Source organism: Anarrhichthys ocellatus, unplaced genomic scaffold (genome assembly GCF_004355925.1).
Source record: "Anarrhichthys ocellatus isolate YVR2014 unplaced genomic scaffold, GSC_Weel_1.0 scaffold545, whole genome shotgun sequence".
Lineage (NCBI taxonomy): Eukaryota > Metazoa > Chordata > Actinopteri > Perciformes > Anarhichadidae > Anarrhichthys > Anarrhichthys ocellatus.
In genome coordinates, this window is record NW_022280519.1 from 15526 (window position 1) to 29290 (window position 13765).

The window sequence follows — 13765 nt, forward strand, 5'->3', positions numbered from 1 at the left end:
TGTGTGTGTGTGTGTGTGTGTGTGTGTGTGTGTGTGTGTGTGTGTGTAGATCCCGGAGTCAATCATTTCTCGAGGCGTTCAGGTGCTGCCTCGAGATTCCGCCTCTTTAAGCTCCACCCCTTCCGAGTCACCACGGGCAACACAGGCCACCTCCCGCCTTTCCACCGCCTCATGCCCGACACCCAAGGTACACGTATGCTTTCATACACACAGACACACACACACACAAATTAGCACTAAGAAATAAGAATCTCTGAAATTGAAAGTCTTTCAACCATAAAGAAATGTATATTAAAAAAACAATTTGCATGAAATTTTAAGTTTTTATATATATGCTTTTCAAGACTCCTATGTAAATAACATTTGTATGCTATCTCAGCAGTTCCTAATAAAAAACAAACCGATAAAGGACAGTTCATGCATGACTAGAGTTTTTGCTGATTTCTTTTCTTATTATGACAAACTCCCAGTAAAGATGAGGTTGCCAATTTGAATTCCTAGCTTTAAAAAAAACAAGATTTCTTTCGGATTGTTTCGAGAGTTGTTTGGTCCCACTAAAACCCCTAAGATCCCTTACCAAATGGTATAAGTGTTGAGGATGAGCAAAGTAAATGTGACCCCTAATTCTGTCTTACTTTGGCTTTCAAATATTTATGTGAGACCAAACTGAAAAGTTGTCAGTCGGACGTGACTGTCGGCCTCTCTCTCCCAGGGATGGACTACCCATAGGTTAAAAGTCTCCGGGCCTCGTGTGCTGTTTGGAGTTGAATGGGAGTGAATGAGACTGTTTGGCAAAACTGAAATGTAAATATCTTCAGTTGTGGTACATTCACGTAAAATTTGTCCCAATTGATATCAAGAGATTGGATATGGGGGGGAACAAAAGCTCTTGAGAGTTTTCTTAAAGGTCATATTTAAATGACTACAAACTATCATATGATAGATAGTGGCCCCTATTTACCTAAAATGAAAAGAGATTCAGGCTTTAATTTATGCAACAAGCTTTTAGGCCTTTATTTGAAGGCCTCATTTTGTTTTTTCCTTTCATGTAAATACTGATTATTACATCATATTTTAGTAACAACTGTTTTCCCATCTGCCACTATTTTAATTAGGTTTTAATGCAAACTCAAAACTTTCAACAGCACTACTTCCATCAGTACAACAACACATTCATGTCTCACTCACCACTTTGCATATCTGAATAATTGCAACCTTCAGTGCGTGGACTATCGTTCCTTTTCCTTTGTAGGCTTTTATTTTGAAATATGAGCACAGGATAAACTTAAAAGTAGAGATTGGAATTGATTAGCGAATGAAAACAGTGTTTCTGTGGAAAGGAAGAAGTGAGAGCAGCAGAGTGGTGAGTAGGACATGACTCAGTTGGCATTAGTGCTGAGTTTACCAAGTTAGTTAAACGTATACAGGAATTTCTACCAATCCTCAGTGATTTTTAATTGTCCTTTATTGTTGACCGGCCTTCTTTTGTTAGTACCGGACATGTCTATTATTTGAATTCTGGCTTTATTCAAGAATTTGCCTTTTTTTCTTTCTTTATATTCAATGGCAACCACGGTTATTAACATTTAAATCAAGACAAAGAGACAACTCAGGAAAAAGAGTGTTGAAAATGATAATAAAAGCAGTAAACAAGTATGATATATGCTGAAGGTAAAATGTCATCACAGGTTTTACAAACTGTTTTGATAACGCTCCGCTAGGAGAGGAACTTCCACAGCAGATGTGGACAACGCACCGGCAGATATTCTGTGTGCGATTTAAGGAACAGAATTGGACTGATGCATCAATCAAACCCGGCTTGAACGTCTCAGCTGGAATTCGTGTTACTTATGTATCCATGTCCTGTGTCTTAAACGTTATTAATAGAACATGAACGCCTTTGGCCATACTGTCCTGTTATGGAGGAGAGGCGATGAAATCATCCTCATGAAATCATCCTTTGCATCAAACAATGACCAAATATAGAATAACTGTCCTGTCTCTCTGCAGGTTCAGTCACGATGTGGCAGTAATGAGAACATTCTGAGAGCCAGTAAGTTCAGCGTGTGTGTGTGTGTGTGTGTGTGTGTGTGTGTGTGTGTGTGTGTGTGTGTGTGTGTGTGTGTGTGTGTGTGTGTGCGCCTCATTAACATGCCAGCCTTGCACCAGTAACTTACATCTCTGTGTTTAAATGTTTAAACTTTGTGGTATTGTTTATAGTAACATATTCTCCACTCACTCACGTCTATTCGTGCGTGTGTGTGTGTGTGTGTGTGTGTGTGTGTGCATATAGGCCACAGTGCGGTGGACATCAGCAAGGTGGCACGTCGTCATCGCATGTCTCCGTTCCCGTTGACGTCAATGGACAAAGCCTTCATCACTGTTCTAGAGATGACACCTATTCTGGGAATTGAAGTCATTAACTACAGAGGTGAGTCCTCAGAGTGTGTGTGTGTGTACTGTAAATATGTGCGTTCTGTTCAGTTTTATGCACAGACATGTAGATATTATTGCATTGTCATGTTTGTTGTTGGTAATAATAAAGTGTGCACTAAAACCGACATGGCTCGGCTCATCTCTGCAGACGGTTTGGGTCGAGTGCTCGCTCAGGACATCTATGCCAAAGACAACCTTCCTCCATTCCCTGCTTCCGTTAAAGACGGCTACGCTGTACGAGGTGAGACCCCTGATGCCGACCACACAACGTCCGATAAACACTACGTCAGGGGACACGGCTGTAAAACGGGATCTATGAAAACGCCCTTCAATTTGACCTGGCTGACATCTGCATTCATCCACGCATTTACATGCTTTCACTTCTTGGCATTGAGTGAATTAGACTGTTGCACTGTATGTAAGCTGTCCTCTTTGCTGCCACTTAAATATTAAAACATCTATTGTCGTGGTCTAATTTCATGGATCCCACGTTCCACCGTGTGACCCATCCTGTCCAGGCCACCACCACTTGATTCAAAAACGTCATCTTTCCTACAGCAGTCAGAAGATGGAACTCCCCACGCCAGCCCCCTTTACCACAAGTTCCCCGTAAACTGACCCGTACTGCTCTGCAGGCTCTGGACTGAACATGAACTGGACTTGTTTGCACCTAAATTGTATCCCAATTGATATCAAGGGATTGGCTATGCGGGTAAAATTGAAAAACATAATTTAATTTTGTGAGAATTTTCTTATGTTTAAATGACTGAAAACTCTCATATGATAGTGGCTTTTATTTACCTTAAATGCAAAGAGATACAGGCTTTTATTTATCCAACAAGCTTTTAGGTCCTTATTTCACATTTTGTCCTGTCTATGTACTAATTATTATATCATATTTTAGTAACAAGCCTCCCTGTTTTCCCATCTGCTACCATTTAAATTTGCTGTTAGTGCAAACTTAAAACTTTCAACAGCACTAATTCCATCAATACAACAACAGATGTATGTCTTACTCACCAGGGAACTGACCTTAAACTGGACATCAATCAGTGTACTTTTTGCCCGTTGGGTTACTTGGTATGCTGGGCATCATATCATGTGTTTTCACTGTACATATTTTCACATTCATGCGTAGGGATAAGGGTGCGTTTATTTATCAATACTCTTATCGGTTCTTTTTCATAAATAAATAATTGCTTTTTTAATTTAGTTTTTTAGAAAAAAAATAAATTGAGAACAGGATTAGAATGTATTCATTCACACAGACAGCTTTTGTTTGACAACTTGCTGTTAGCCGAGCCAGCGCTCTGTGCTTGTGTAAACATAGCGACGGCGGATGACGGAGCAGATTGAAATATCTCTTCTCTTCATGTTTATGCTTCATGAACAGGTGTATTTATATAGTGTTGGCTTTTTACTGCACTTAAAGTACAGTAACAAGCATAATTGTCACAATAATCTTCACCTCTCCTGGTTCACTTCACTGTCTCCACACGGCCACACTGCTCTGCTGTTGGCTGACTTCCCTACTGTGCTGTGCCGAAACAATTACCACTGACACAATAACAAAGTATCTTATCTTGTATTTTCTGTAATGAACCTAATCAACATGGTTGTCGTTTAACCCGTAGCTGCCGACGGCCCTGGAGATCGCTTCATCATGGGAGAATCACAGGCCGGACAACAGGTCAGCTATTAATACTCTATTGGTAGTGTTACAGTCCAGAGTAATACAACCTAGCACCATTAGTGCGCTTTAGCAGTGTAGGTACCAGCACTGCTAACAATCACTACTGTTAGCACTTCTGCTCATACAAATCCCACCAACTACATCAAGCACGGTGAGTAAACACTGCTGAAATAAATATACTGTGATAATAAGGGTGCTACTGAAATGGTGAATGCGGGTGTGTCTGTGTGATTTAATAAACACACTCTCAGCAAGTCTGATCATATCATCCCACTGATGTTGCCAATCATCTTTTGAAACTAATTCATGATTCAATGTGCGCGCGTGCAGCCCACACACACAGTGATGCCAGGTCAAGTGATGAGGGTGACGACCGGGGCTCCGATTCCTTGCGGAGCCGACGCAGTGGTCCAGGTGGAGGACACAGAGCTGCTGAGGGAGTCTGAGGATGTGAGTACACGAGTGAGGGTGTTACCTTGAGTGCTGTCTAGTTTAACCGTATACGAGTTGTTGTCAGCAGGCATGGCAATATTGAGTCTGGCTTATTTCAGGGCACAGAGGAGCTGGAGGTGAGGATTATGGTCCAGGCCCGGCCCGGACAGGACATCAGGTAAAAACAGCACAATGTGCGAAAGGAACTAAGTGAAGGCTAATGACTTTTAGCCTGATTCGACTGTCGATTCTCACAGTGGGATCGTTGCAGTGACGGAAAATGTGTCTGAAACAAAGGATCATTCCATTCTGGCTACATGGGGGTGCTGAATGTCAGATTTTACATAGAACTGCTTGGTATCTCTCAATAAATCACGATGTATAGCCTTTTTTGGTCTGAATTAATCCTATTAATAATACCTTGTCATAAAATTTGAAAATAAGTCATGTGCTTTTCAATCAGCCGTTTTAGTGTGTTTAAATAGATCACCATGAAGACTAAATTCCACCATCCAAATTAACGGGACCATCAGAGCGGCATCTTGTCCATAGCCTCAGAAAGGATCAAATAACAACAGCATAAGGCTACCATTTCAAAACCAAATAATACATTGATTAATCAGAGCGAAATGTATTTTGAATTTATGAAGATTGTTTGTCAGATCAGCATGCTGGAGGCATGTAGACAAAGCTGTCTGTCTATTGATCTTGATCTTCGTGAGGCCGGGGCTGGCGAAGAGGAGAAAACGCCAGTTATAAAATAATTTCTTACACAAAAGTCAAGAAAAAGTATTGTATTATTGGGTGTTTCAGCTCTTTTGTTTGGTGTGGAAGAGATGAAAGCTAATGTCCCGAATGAGAATGTGGATCAATGGCAAAAAAAACACACGATTATTTGATAAGCACAACCAATCAGATTCGACTGTGTAAATTCTAAGTAGTAATTCAAAGCTGCATCAGAAAGCAACTAGCATATTATGATGTAACGTGTTTGTGTGTGTGTGTCTGCACAGGCCCATAGGTCATGACATCAGGCGAGGGGAGTGTGTGTTGGCCAAAGGGACACACATGGGCCCATCAGAGATCGGCTTGCTGGCTACAGTGGGAGTGACCGAGGTCAGCGTGCAGAAGTTCCCTGTGGTGGCCGTCATGTCCACCGGAAACGAGGTACGCGCACATAAACGGCTCGGGAAAATACACACAGGCTTGGCTTTAAAATCGTTGCATTTAGAGTTTTTCGGGATTCTTCTGTCCTTGTGTGTGTGTGTGTGGTATGTAGCTGTTAAATCCAGAGGATGATCTCCACCCAGGGAAAATCCGAGACTCCAACCGCTCCACCCTGCTGTCCACCATCCAGGAGCACGGATATCCAACTATCAACCTGGGCATCGTTGGAGACAAGTAGGAGCCTTATAGGTTTACACAAAAATACAGCGCAGACTACATTTGATCGAGAGCTTTGCTACCAGTCCTTTTGACCAAAAAAAAAAAGTCGAAATCAACTGAGGAAATATATGTGAAAGTATACAGTAAAAAAACAAAACACAGTTTGCAGCATGCACAAGTACTCTGCCTGCAGCGTTTGGGCTATAAGGTGCGTATAATTTCATTCATCACCTTTTGGTTATAGAGATACATTGAATATACATACAATACATTTGTTCTCATTTCATTCCAGTTTCCAGTCAGCACATTCTCAGGCAGCTCAAAACAACTGAAACACAGTTAATAAGCTATTGGAGAAGTACTTTTTACTCCTGGGCTAAACTGAAGAAGTTAATGCTCTGTCCCTAGTGAACAGGCAGTCTGGGAAATTTAGGAAAACATGAACTGCAGCAGACTGAAGATGAGGCATGTCAAAAAGTAAACTGCTACAAATTTTATATTTACATGTTACAAAATAACTAATAATACAACTAATACGAAGTACTTATGAGTACTCATTTGATGTTGCACTTAATTAAGCAGTGGGCAAGAGACAGAGTGAAAAAGAACGGTCTGAACGAGGAGTCCCTAGTACGGGTCAAGCTTCAGAAAAACATGGATCCTTCACTTCCCACACTGCCACTTGATTGCGTCTTTTTTTCAGAACCTTCATTGCCTGGTGAACACCCACATCTTTCAAGTTCCACATCTCAGTTTGTAATGCAGGCTTTCCGTTAATGATGTGGCTTCCCCTCACAGCCACAGAAGATGTTACACAGCAGTGTCCATAGGCAGCATAGTAGCGCTCCCCATTAAATAGTAAACTGAGGATCCTCTATCGTTGCAGCCCTGATGACCTGCTGTCAGCTCTCCATGAGGGAATCAGTCGCGCCGATGTCATCATCACCTCAGGGGGTGTGTCCATGGGAGAGAAGGTAACTGTTTCACCTCTGACCCGTCTCCTCTAACTTACTGAATAATTCACAGACTCGTCAACCTTTTTTTAACTATGTATTTGTTTGCCGACTGTTTATCCTCCAGGTTAGTTTTTCTGCTCTACCAACATCGGAAAGCAGCACTGTCTCACAGTTAATTCAGCTTCTACAGTGTTCTCAATCTGTGTTTGTGTGTCTCATCAGGACTACCTCAAACAGGTGCTGGATATTGACCTTCATGCTCAGATCCACTTTGGACGAGTCTTTATGAAGCCAGGGTGAGATGGGGGAGAGGGGTGGAGGAGTGTGGCCTGGGGGTAAATAAAAATGGGGGAAAGATGATTTTACATGCAAACTCGTTTTCTCATTGACTCAATTACTGTTCCTATGAGTCATGCTGCTGATTGTGCTGCTACTAATGCTAATCCTCCTACCTCTGCTACTACTGCTAGAGAGCTGCAAGGAATGTTGGAAGTCCAGCAGGAAGTTAGCATCACACTGGTTCCCTTTACAGAAAGCCAAAGGGATCTTTTCCTTGGATTTTGGATTATTGCAGAAAATAAGCTCTGTGGCAAACAAATGTTTATGATACTTACACATTTTGTTGTGCAAGATTGTCTTCAGAAATCAACACCACTTTTATGATTTTTGAAGCATAAATGCAATCGGCAGAAATAGAAAGCTAGCATTAGGCTATGCAAGAACTCCACCACGGTCACATGACTTCACGTCACCACCACTAAGCTAAAGGAGGACTAGTGATCTGGTAATGACGTTTAGTCATCTCATTTAGACTCTTGTTAGCATTTTTTAAGAAAAATAAAATCTTCTAATTTCACAAGAGGGGTATTTACTGACTTATTTTATATTGTAAAACAAAACGTTAAAATATCTTCAGGTATCTAACCAAAAGCACACAAAAACACAAGTGCAAAAATGCTGACTCATTTCTGGGTTTTAAGAGTCATTCCTGCACCACTCTATACAGTTTCTACTAGTACTACTACTATTGCTTCTTTTTCTTCTATTGCTGCTACTGCTTTAAATACTTACACTAATGTTGTTGCTGCTACTCCTATTTATATTATTACTACTGCTTGTACTGCTTCAACTACTAATAATCTAATACTACTTTGGTCACTAATCCTTCTACTTATACTTCTGCTGCTACTACTACTGCTGCTACCGCTACTAATGTTGCTGCTAGTACTGCTTGCGCTACCACCCCTATTATTGTAACTACTACTTATTTTACTGCTTTTACTACTGTTTACTACTACTACTACGGCTACTCCTGTTGTTGAAGCTACCACTGCCTCTGGTGACATCGAGAGGAAAAAATAACGACCCGTGTGTTTCTGTCCCTCAGTCTTCCTACTACCTTTGCCACAGCTGACATCGATGGAACACGGAAACTTATCTTTGCTCTGCCAGGTAGCATATTTATGTCTCTAGTCAGTGTGTGTGTGTGTGTGTGTGTGTATATCTCCTTGTTGTCTAATACCTGGACCATCTCTTGACACCCCACTGCTTTGCCCTGCAGTTATTTTGCTAGCATGGTGTTGTCGTTCAACAGTGGTGGTTCCCAACCCGGGGTCCGGGTCCCACTCAGGGGGGGCGTCAAAGATCACAGCGGGTGCGCTGTGATTTGTCTGCGCTCTGAGGTTATCATTTGTATGAATAAAACACATTTACTGGATAATTAAGTCTATAAAAGTATTTCAAAAATATATATTCAATTTGTCCTCAGTCAAAAATAGTTCTGTTTAAACCTGGTATATGTGCACAGTGTTGGAGAACAGATCAGTATTAGTATTACACTACATGTAGAATTAGATTCCAGTAGTGGCTGTGTAGGATTGTCTCTGACTCGTATCCAAACACTTCCAGTAACTCTGGAGCGTTTAAGTTCAAAAATAAAATCTATGAAGATGCCATCACTTCATTTACGTTGACGAAAGTGACGGGATACATTCATTTATAAAAGTTGATTTGATAAAAACAGACTAACCCATTTAATACGCTGAACCTCATTATTCAAATTGAGGAGTTTGTTCAGGGATTTCTAATCTTTTTAAGGAGGAGGGGAATCAGCTTTTCATAGATACGAGTAGGGGGCGCTTCAAGGGGAAAAAGGTTGACCTTGACCCTGGGAGCCACTGGGTTCAGGCGTGATCTCTTTCATGATACAGTACATCATTTCAAGTATTTGACCATTGAGACCCAGTTGAAGCTAGTGATTGATTCATTGAAGAAAAAACAACAAGAACGTACAAGAAAGAGTGGGTTTTACAGGCAGAATAAAACAAAAGAGTGACTCTTAACTTCTTTTGGCCCTTGTTTCTTTGGGGTTTGGGAGTTTTGATTTTAGGTGCGATTGATTAGCAACAGCAGAATAAGCTGTTTGGCATTGGCAGAGAAGATTTGGCAAATTTTTCATGGGTGCTGCTCATCCCAGAAATGCATGTTCCTTACAAATGGGGCACCATTTAAAAGGTAACTAAACAGGCTTTCCAACGGTATAAAATTCATTGCCAAGAAGCATTGTTACAACAGAGAAATAATCTACCAAACACTAATTTCCGAACTTTTTGTTCGATGTTTATATTAAACTTTATCTTTTGAATGGATGTCTCCCCAGTGGTCTGGGCGCTTTAAGCCTCGGTTGCTTTCAGGTTCATCTTTTTCCACTCACCTCTCTCCACTCAGCATTCTTAATCTCTAAATCAGAGGTAGCCAACACGGTGCCCGCCGGGGACCACGTGAGTCGCCGGCAAGGCATGTTCTAAAAATAGCACTAGTCACCATGGAGCTCCGTCTTAAATTGTAGTTGCTGTTCTTTTTTTAATCGAAAACGCTTGCATTAGTGTAGATTTTAAAATGACAATATTTCTTGTCATAAGAGAGTTGGGTACCCGGAGGCGCACGGCGGACAGCCAGGACGAGGCCGCTGCAGTAGGTTTTCAGGTTTCGCGTCTGGCGCTTCCCGTTGGCGCCAGACGCGCTATGTGCAAAAGTAACTGGCTTTGATCATATGATGATACAAATATATCAGAGATGTGATACCTCTGACTTTCAAATGTTGAAACAGATTAACAAAAATAAAAGTTGCATGTTTAAATATATATGTATAGCTATACCATCATTGTTGTGGAAATCATCATTATTAGTAATTATTGTGAGGAATAATTAACTGACATGTGATCAAACAGTTTCTTCACATATATTATTAATATTAAAAAGTGATCTGTGCAACTTTGTTATTCAAGAAGTTTGTATCAAACAAGTAGCCCTTCGTACTACTCGGTACCCTTGAAGTAGCTCTCAGTTTAAAAAAGGTTCGTGACCCCTGCTCTAAGTGATACCAACGTTTTATGGGCAGCTCGCTATTGATAGCTAGCGCTCTTTAACAAGCCATACACTGAAGCTGCAGTGAGACACTTGCGTAACCCCGGTTCTCTGAGTAGCACGAGTAAGTTTGTCAATGTGAGACAAAAAAAACCTGAGCTTCTAGTAAAGTTCATCATATTTCATTCATGTCTCAGTCCATTTTAGTTTGATTGTAGTTATTTTGGTACCAAAAAGCACTTAATTTTGTTTTCCCAATGAAAAGATTACACTGGTTAGAAATGGGCAGAACTGTCCTTTGAAGAGCTGCCAACAAGACAACAACAAGACTTTAAAAATGATTGGCTTGTAAAGCTGCTGTAGAACCCCCAGTCTCTCTTTGACTAAAGCACCTTTCCTGTTGTGCTGTTTAAAACATTTAAAAGCATTTCCACCGTTTTCAGTGCTAGTTGCCATGGTAATGTAAAGGAATCCTACAGTATAGTGTGTCCTGTGGCCTTAGTCTGGGGCCCCTGTGATTTGAAGTGTGGTCTTTGCTCCGGTCCGGCACTGTACATGTATTGCTATTGTTATTAAAGGAAACTTCAACTTCAGAGAGACTGGGCCCTCCCTGCTGGAGGTCGTAGCCCCGAGTGAGGCCAGGCAACCACTAACCCCTGCACCTAGAGGAAGTAGGTCCTGATGCTGAACCCACAATGACCCATAAATAACCTCTGACTGCACAGCTCCCCTTTTCATCCTGCTACTTCTGAATGACCTTTAAGCCCAAACGGAAACATTAAAATGCGATATGTCTTGGATGTTGCAGTGAACATAACCAAAGATTAAAGTGTACAAATTCAGTATTTCTGATTGCAACTTACTGTTGCTTCCCACACATACTCTGCGTTTTTCATTGAAGCAATGTTAAATATAGTAATAAAGTTAACGATGATTCGAACTTAATACATGTCTGTATTTTTACTTCAGCATTTCAAAGATTGTGCAATGTGCATATAAGCCAGTAGATCTTGACCACAGGCCTCAAACAACTGAACTCTACAAATCCTTTCTCACTTTGCCTTTAGAACACTGATCATACCCTCCGACCCTCAATGACCCCTAGAGATCACAAAAGTGTCCTTAGATCACCCATCTAGCGTCTGTATAGCTACAAAACCCTACCTCCAAGTAACCTTCAGTTGATTGACCGATGATTCCAAGTGATAGCCTCTTAAGTCCAATACCTTGAAACCTGTGGTCTAGTTATACTCCTGCTCATATTCTGGATGGCCCAGCTTCTTGCTCTGGTCAGCTGTCATAATGACATCCCCCCCCCCCCCCGACCCTCAGTCACTTCTGTCACTACCTGCTTATCCAGAACTCATTTCATGCTGCGATCACCTGGGATGTCTGCCAGCTGCCAGCCAATAGAAAACTGCATTTGTAATACCTGGGGTTTTTAGTCAGGAGAGGACAGTGTAGAATTCATATACTTTGCTGTAAGATGTCAAGATGAGGACTGAATCCATCAACAACACTATTTAATATACATGCACGTTGGTTTTCTGCTGAATAAAGTGGTGTGGGGATTTAGTTGCTCTTTAATGTTGTTATGTCTGCTGTTAAAGACAACTGATGGCTGTGGTAGTCCACACAGCCGCCTGTTCAACAGATACATTTGATTTGTTGTTTGCCTAGATGTGTCTTAAGTTTGTATATTTGCACCTGCAATCACAACACTCCTCCAATGAGATCTGTTTTCTTTTTTTTTTGCTTCTTCAGATGTGTTGCACACATGACATTGCTTTGATCTTGCGAACTTGAAACAGTTCCAATCTGTTAGCATTCTGATAATTGATTGACATGTACGTTACTGTCTTGAAGACATGTTCACAGTTCTCATACTCAGCCAGACTTTTAATGTGGTTGTGTTGGACGCGTAATCTGGACAAGGTCTCCCGTGTTGGTCATGACTAAGACGTCAAGATACATTTATATTGAGTACAATACATGTACGGGGGTGTTTCTGGGTTACACTAGTGTTAAGAGATAAAAGCAGCTAGCACACCTGTACAGGAAAACATGTTTCATGCAAATGGAGACACGGAGCGGATATTAGTGTTTGTATATAGTGGACATGTGCACTGTGTAACTTCATTCGCCATAGTAACCCGGTATTGTGTTGTTTTTTCAGGTAACCCAGTGTCTGCAGTAGTGACATGTAACCTGTTTGTGATTCCTGCTCTGAGGAAGATGCAAGGCATTCTGGACCCTAGACCTACAATTATTAAAGCTAGGGTAACACACACGCACACACACACACACACACATTTCTACGGGCTCCAACCGACCTTTGACCTCCCTGTGGAGAGGAGATTAAAAGGAGAACGTCCCTCTAGAATTCAATAGTGACCGTCCACTTTCTGAACGGCTCCGTTTCCAAAGTGGAATTCCCATTCATTCACTCTGTTGTCTTTTCAGAAAATCCTTTACATAAAGAGTTAATTAAACCAACCACGAACTCAATCATGACCTAGAAAACATTTGATTTAGCAAAAAAAAGGTACAAGACTGTGTACATAATTATTTTAAAAGTGAAGGAACTACTCATCCCATAAACCATTGCGAATGGCAAACGCCGCCTCAGGAAACTCCCGAAAAACTTCTAAAGTTTCTAAACATCTAAAATGAAGAGGTAAACATTTCCATTGTAACAGTGAGCTCCACCAATCAGAGAGCTCGTTGCTACTGTTGAAGATATTGGGTGGTGTAGTACTTCTCCACAACATTGCAAATGTGTTTCTTAAAACAAGGTTGACGTCACACAGACTTTGATCTTCTACAGGAGCATCTACCATCGTTTGACAATCTCATAGCTAGTGGTGAGTCTACCTTGGATGGTTACAACATTATGGCCAATAATTATAATCCAGAATATGAAGGGTTTTCTTTACTTCTGGAATCTCACTGTTGAGCTCTACGGGGGAACTATAATATAGTATGTCACATTAAGTAACTGAGTACTTTCTGTGAATAATGAAATGGAAAAATCCACAGTTTGAAAAAAAATGCATCTCAGAACCCATCAGCCCATCACAGCTTTTAACAGAAACCTACAAGCAGAGGTCTGTGCAGAAATGAATGCCGTTCACTGTCAATGGTAATCAATAACATTTAGTGTACAGACACGAGAGTGGTGTTGATCTTCTTACTCCCAGAAAATAGTGTGAAGCAATGTACCAAGACAACATTGGTTTTATTCAAGTAATACCTGTAAATTTGAGGTTTTGGACTATGTAAAATCTAAATTTGATAAGTCCTTGACATTATATATGTGTGTGTGTTTGTGTGTATTTCAGCTTTCCTGTGACGTGAAGCTGGATCCCAGACCAGAGTACCACCGCTGTATTCTCACCTGGCATCACCAGGAGCCACTGCCCTGGGCACAAAGTACAGGTAGGCACTGGACACACACACACACACACACACACACACACACACACACACACACACA

At 41.1% G+C, this 13765-nt stretch overlaps 1 protein-coding gene across 1 annotated transcript in view; it reads left to right on the top strand.

Annotated features, from left to right (window-relative positions):
* Positions 1-13604, top strand: part of LOC116401584 (gephyrin-like) — a 29013-nt gene extending 15409 nt beyond the window's left edge. Inside the window, exons 9-21 of the mRNA XM_031880066.1 lie at positions 50-187; positions 2011-2053; positions 2294-2431; positions 2585-2677; positions 4071-4126; positions 4460-4579; positions 4681-4739; positions 5575-5728; positions 5841-5962; positions 6834-6921; positions 7126-7199; positions 8291-8355; positions 12446-13604. Of these exons, the coding sequence (XP_031735926.1) occupies positions 50-187; positions 2011-2053; positions 2294-2431; positions 2585-2677; positions 4071-4126; positions 4460-4579; positions 4681-4739; positions 5575-5728; positions 5841-5962; positions 6834-6921; positions 7126-7199; positions 8291-8355; positions 12446-12660 (1365 nt within the window). The 3' untranslated portion in view covers positions 12661-13604. The remainder of the gene's footprint in view (positions 1-49; positions 188-2010; positions 2054-2293; positions 2432-2584; positions 2678-4070; positions 4127-4459; positions 4580-4680; positions 4740-5574; positions 5729-5840; positions 5963-6833; positions 6922-7125; positions 7200-8290; positions 8356-12445) is intronic.
* Positions 13605-13765: the final 161 nt, after the last annotated feature.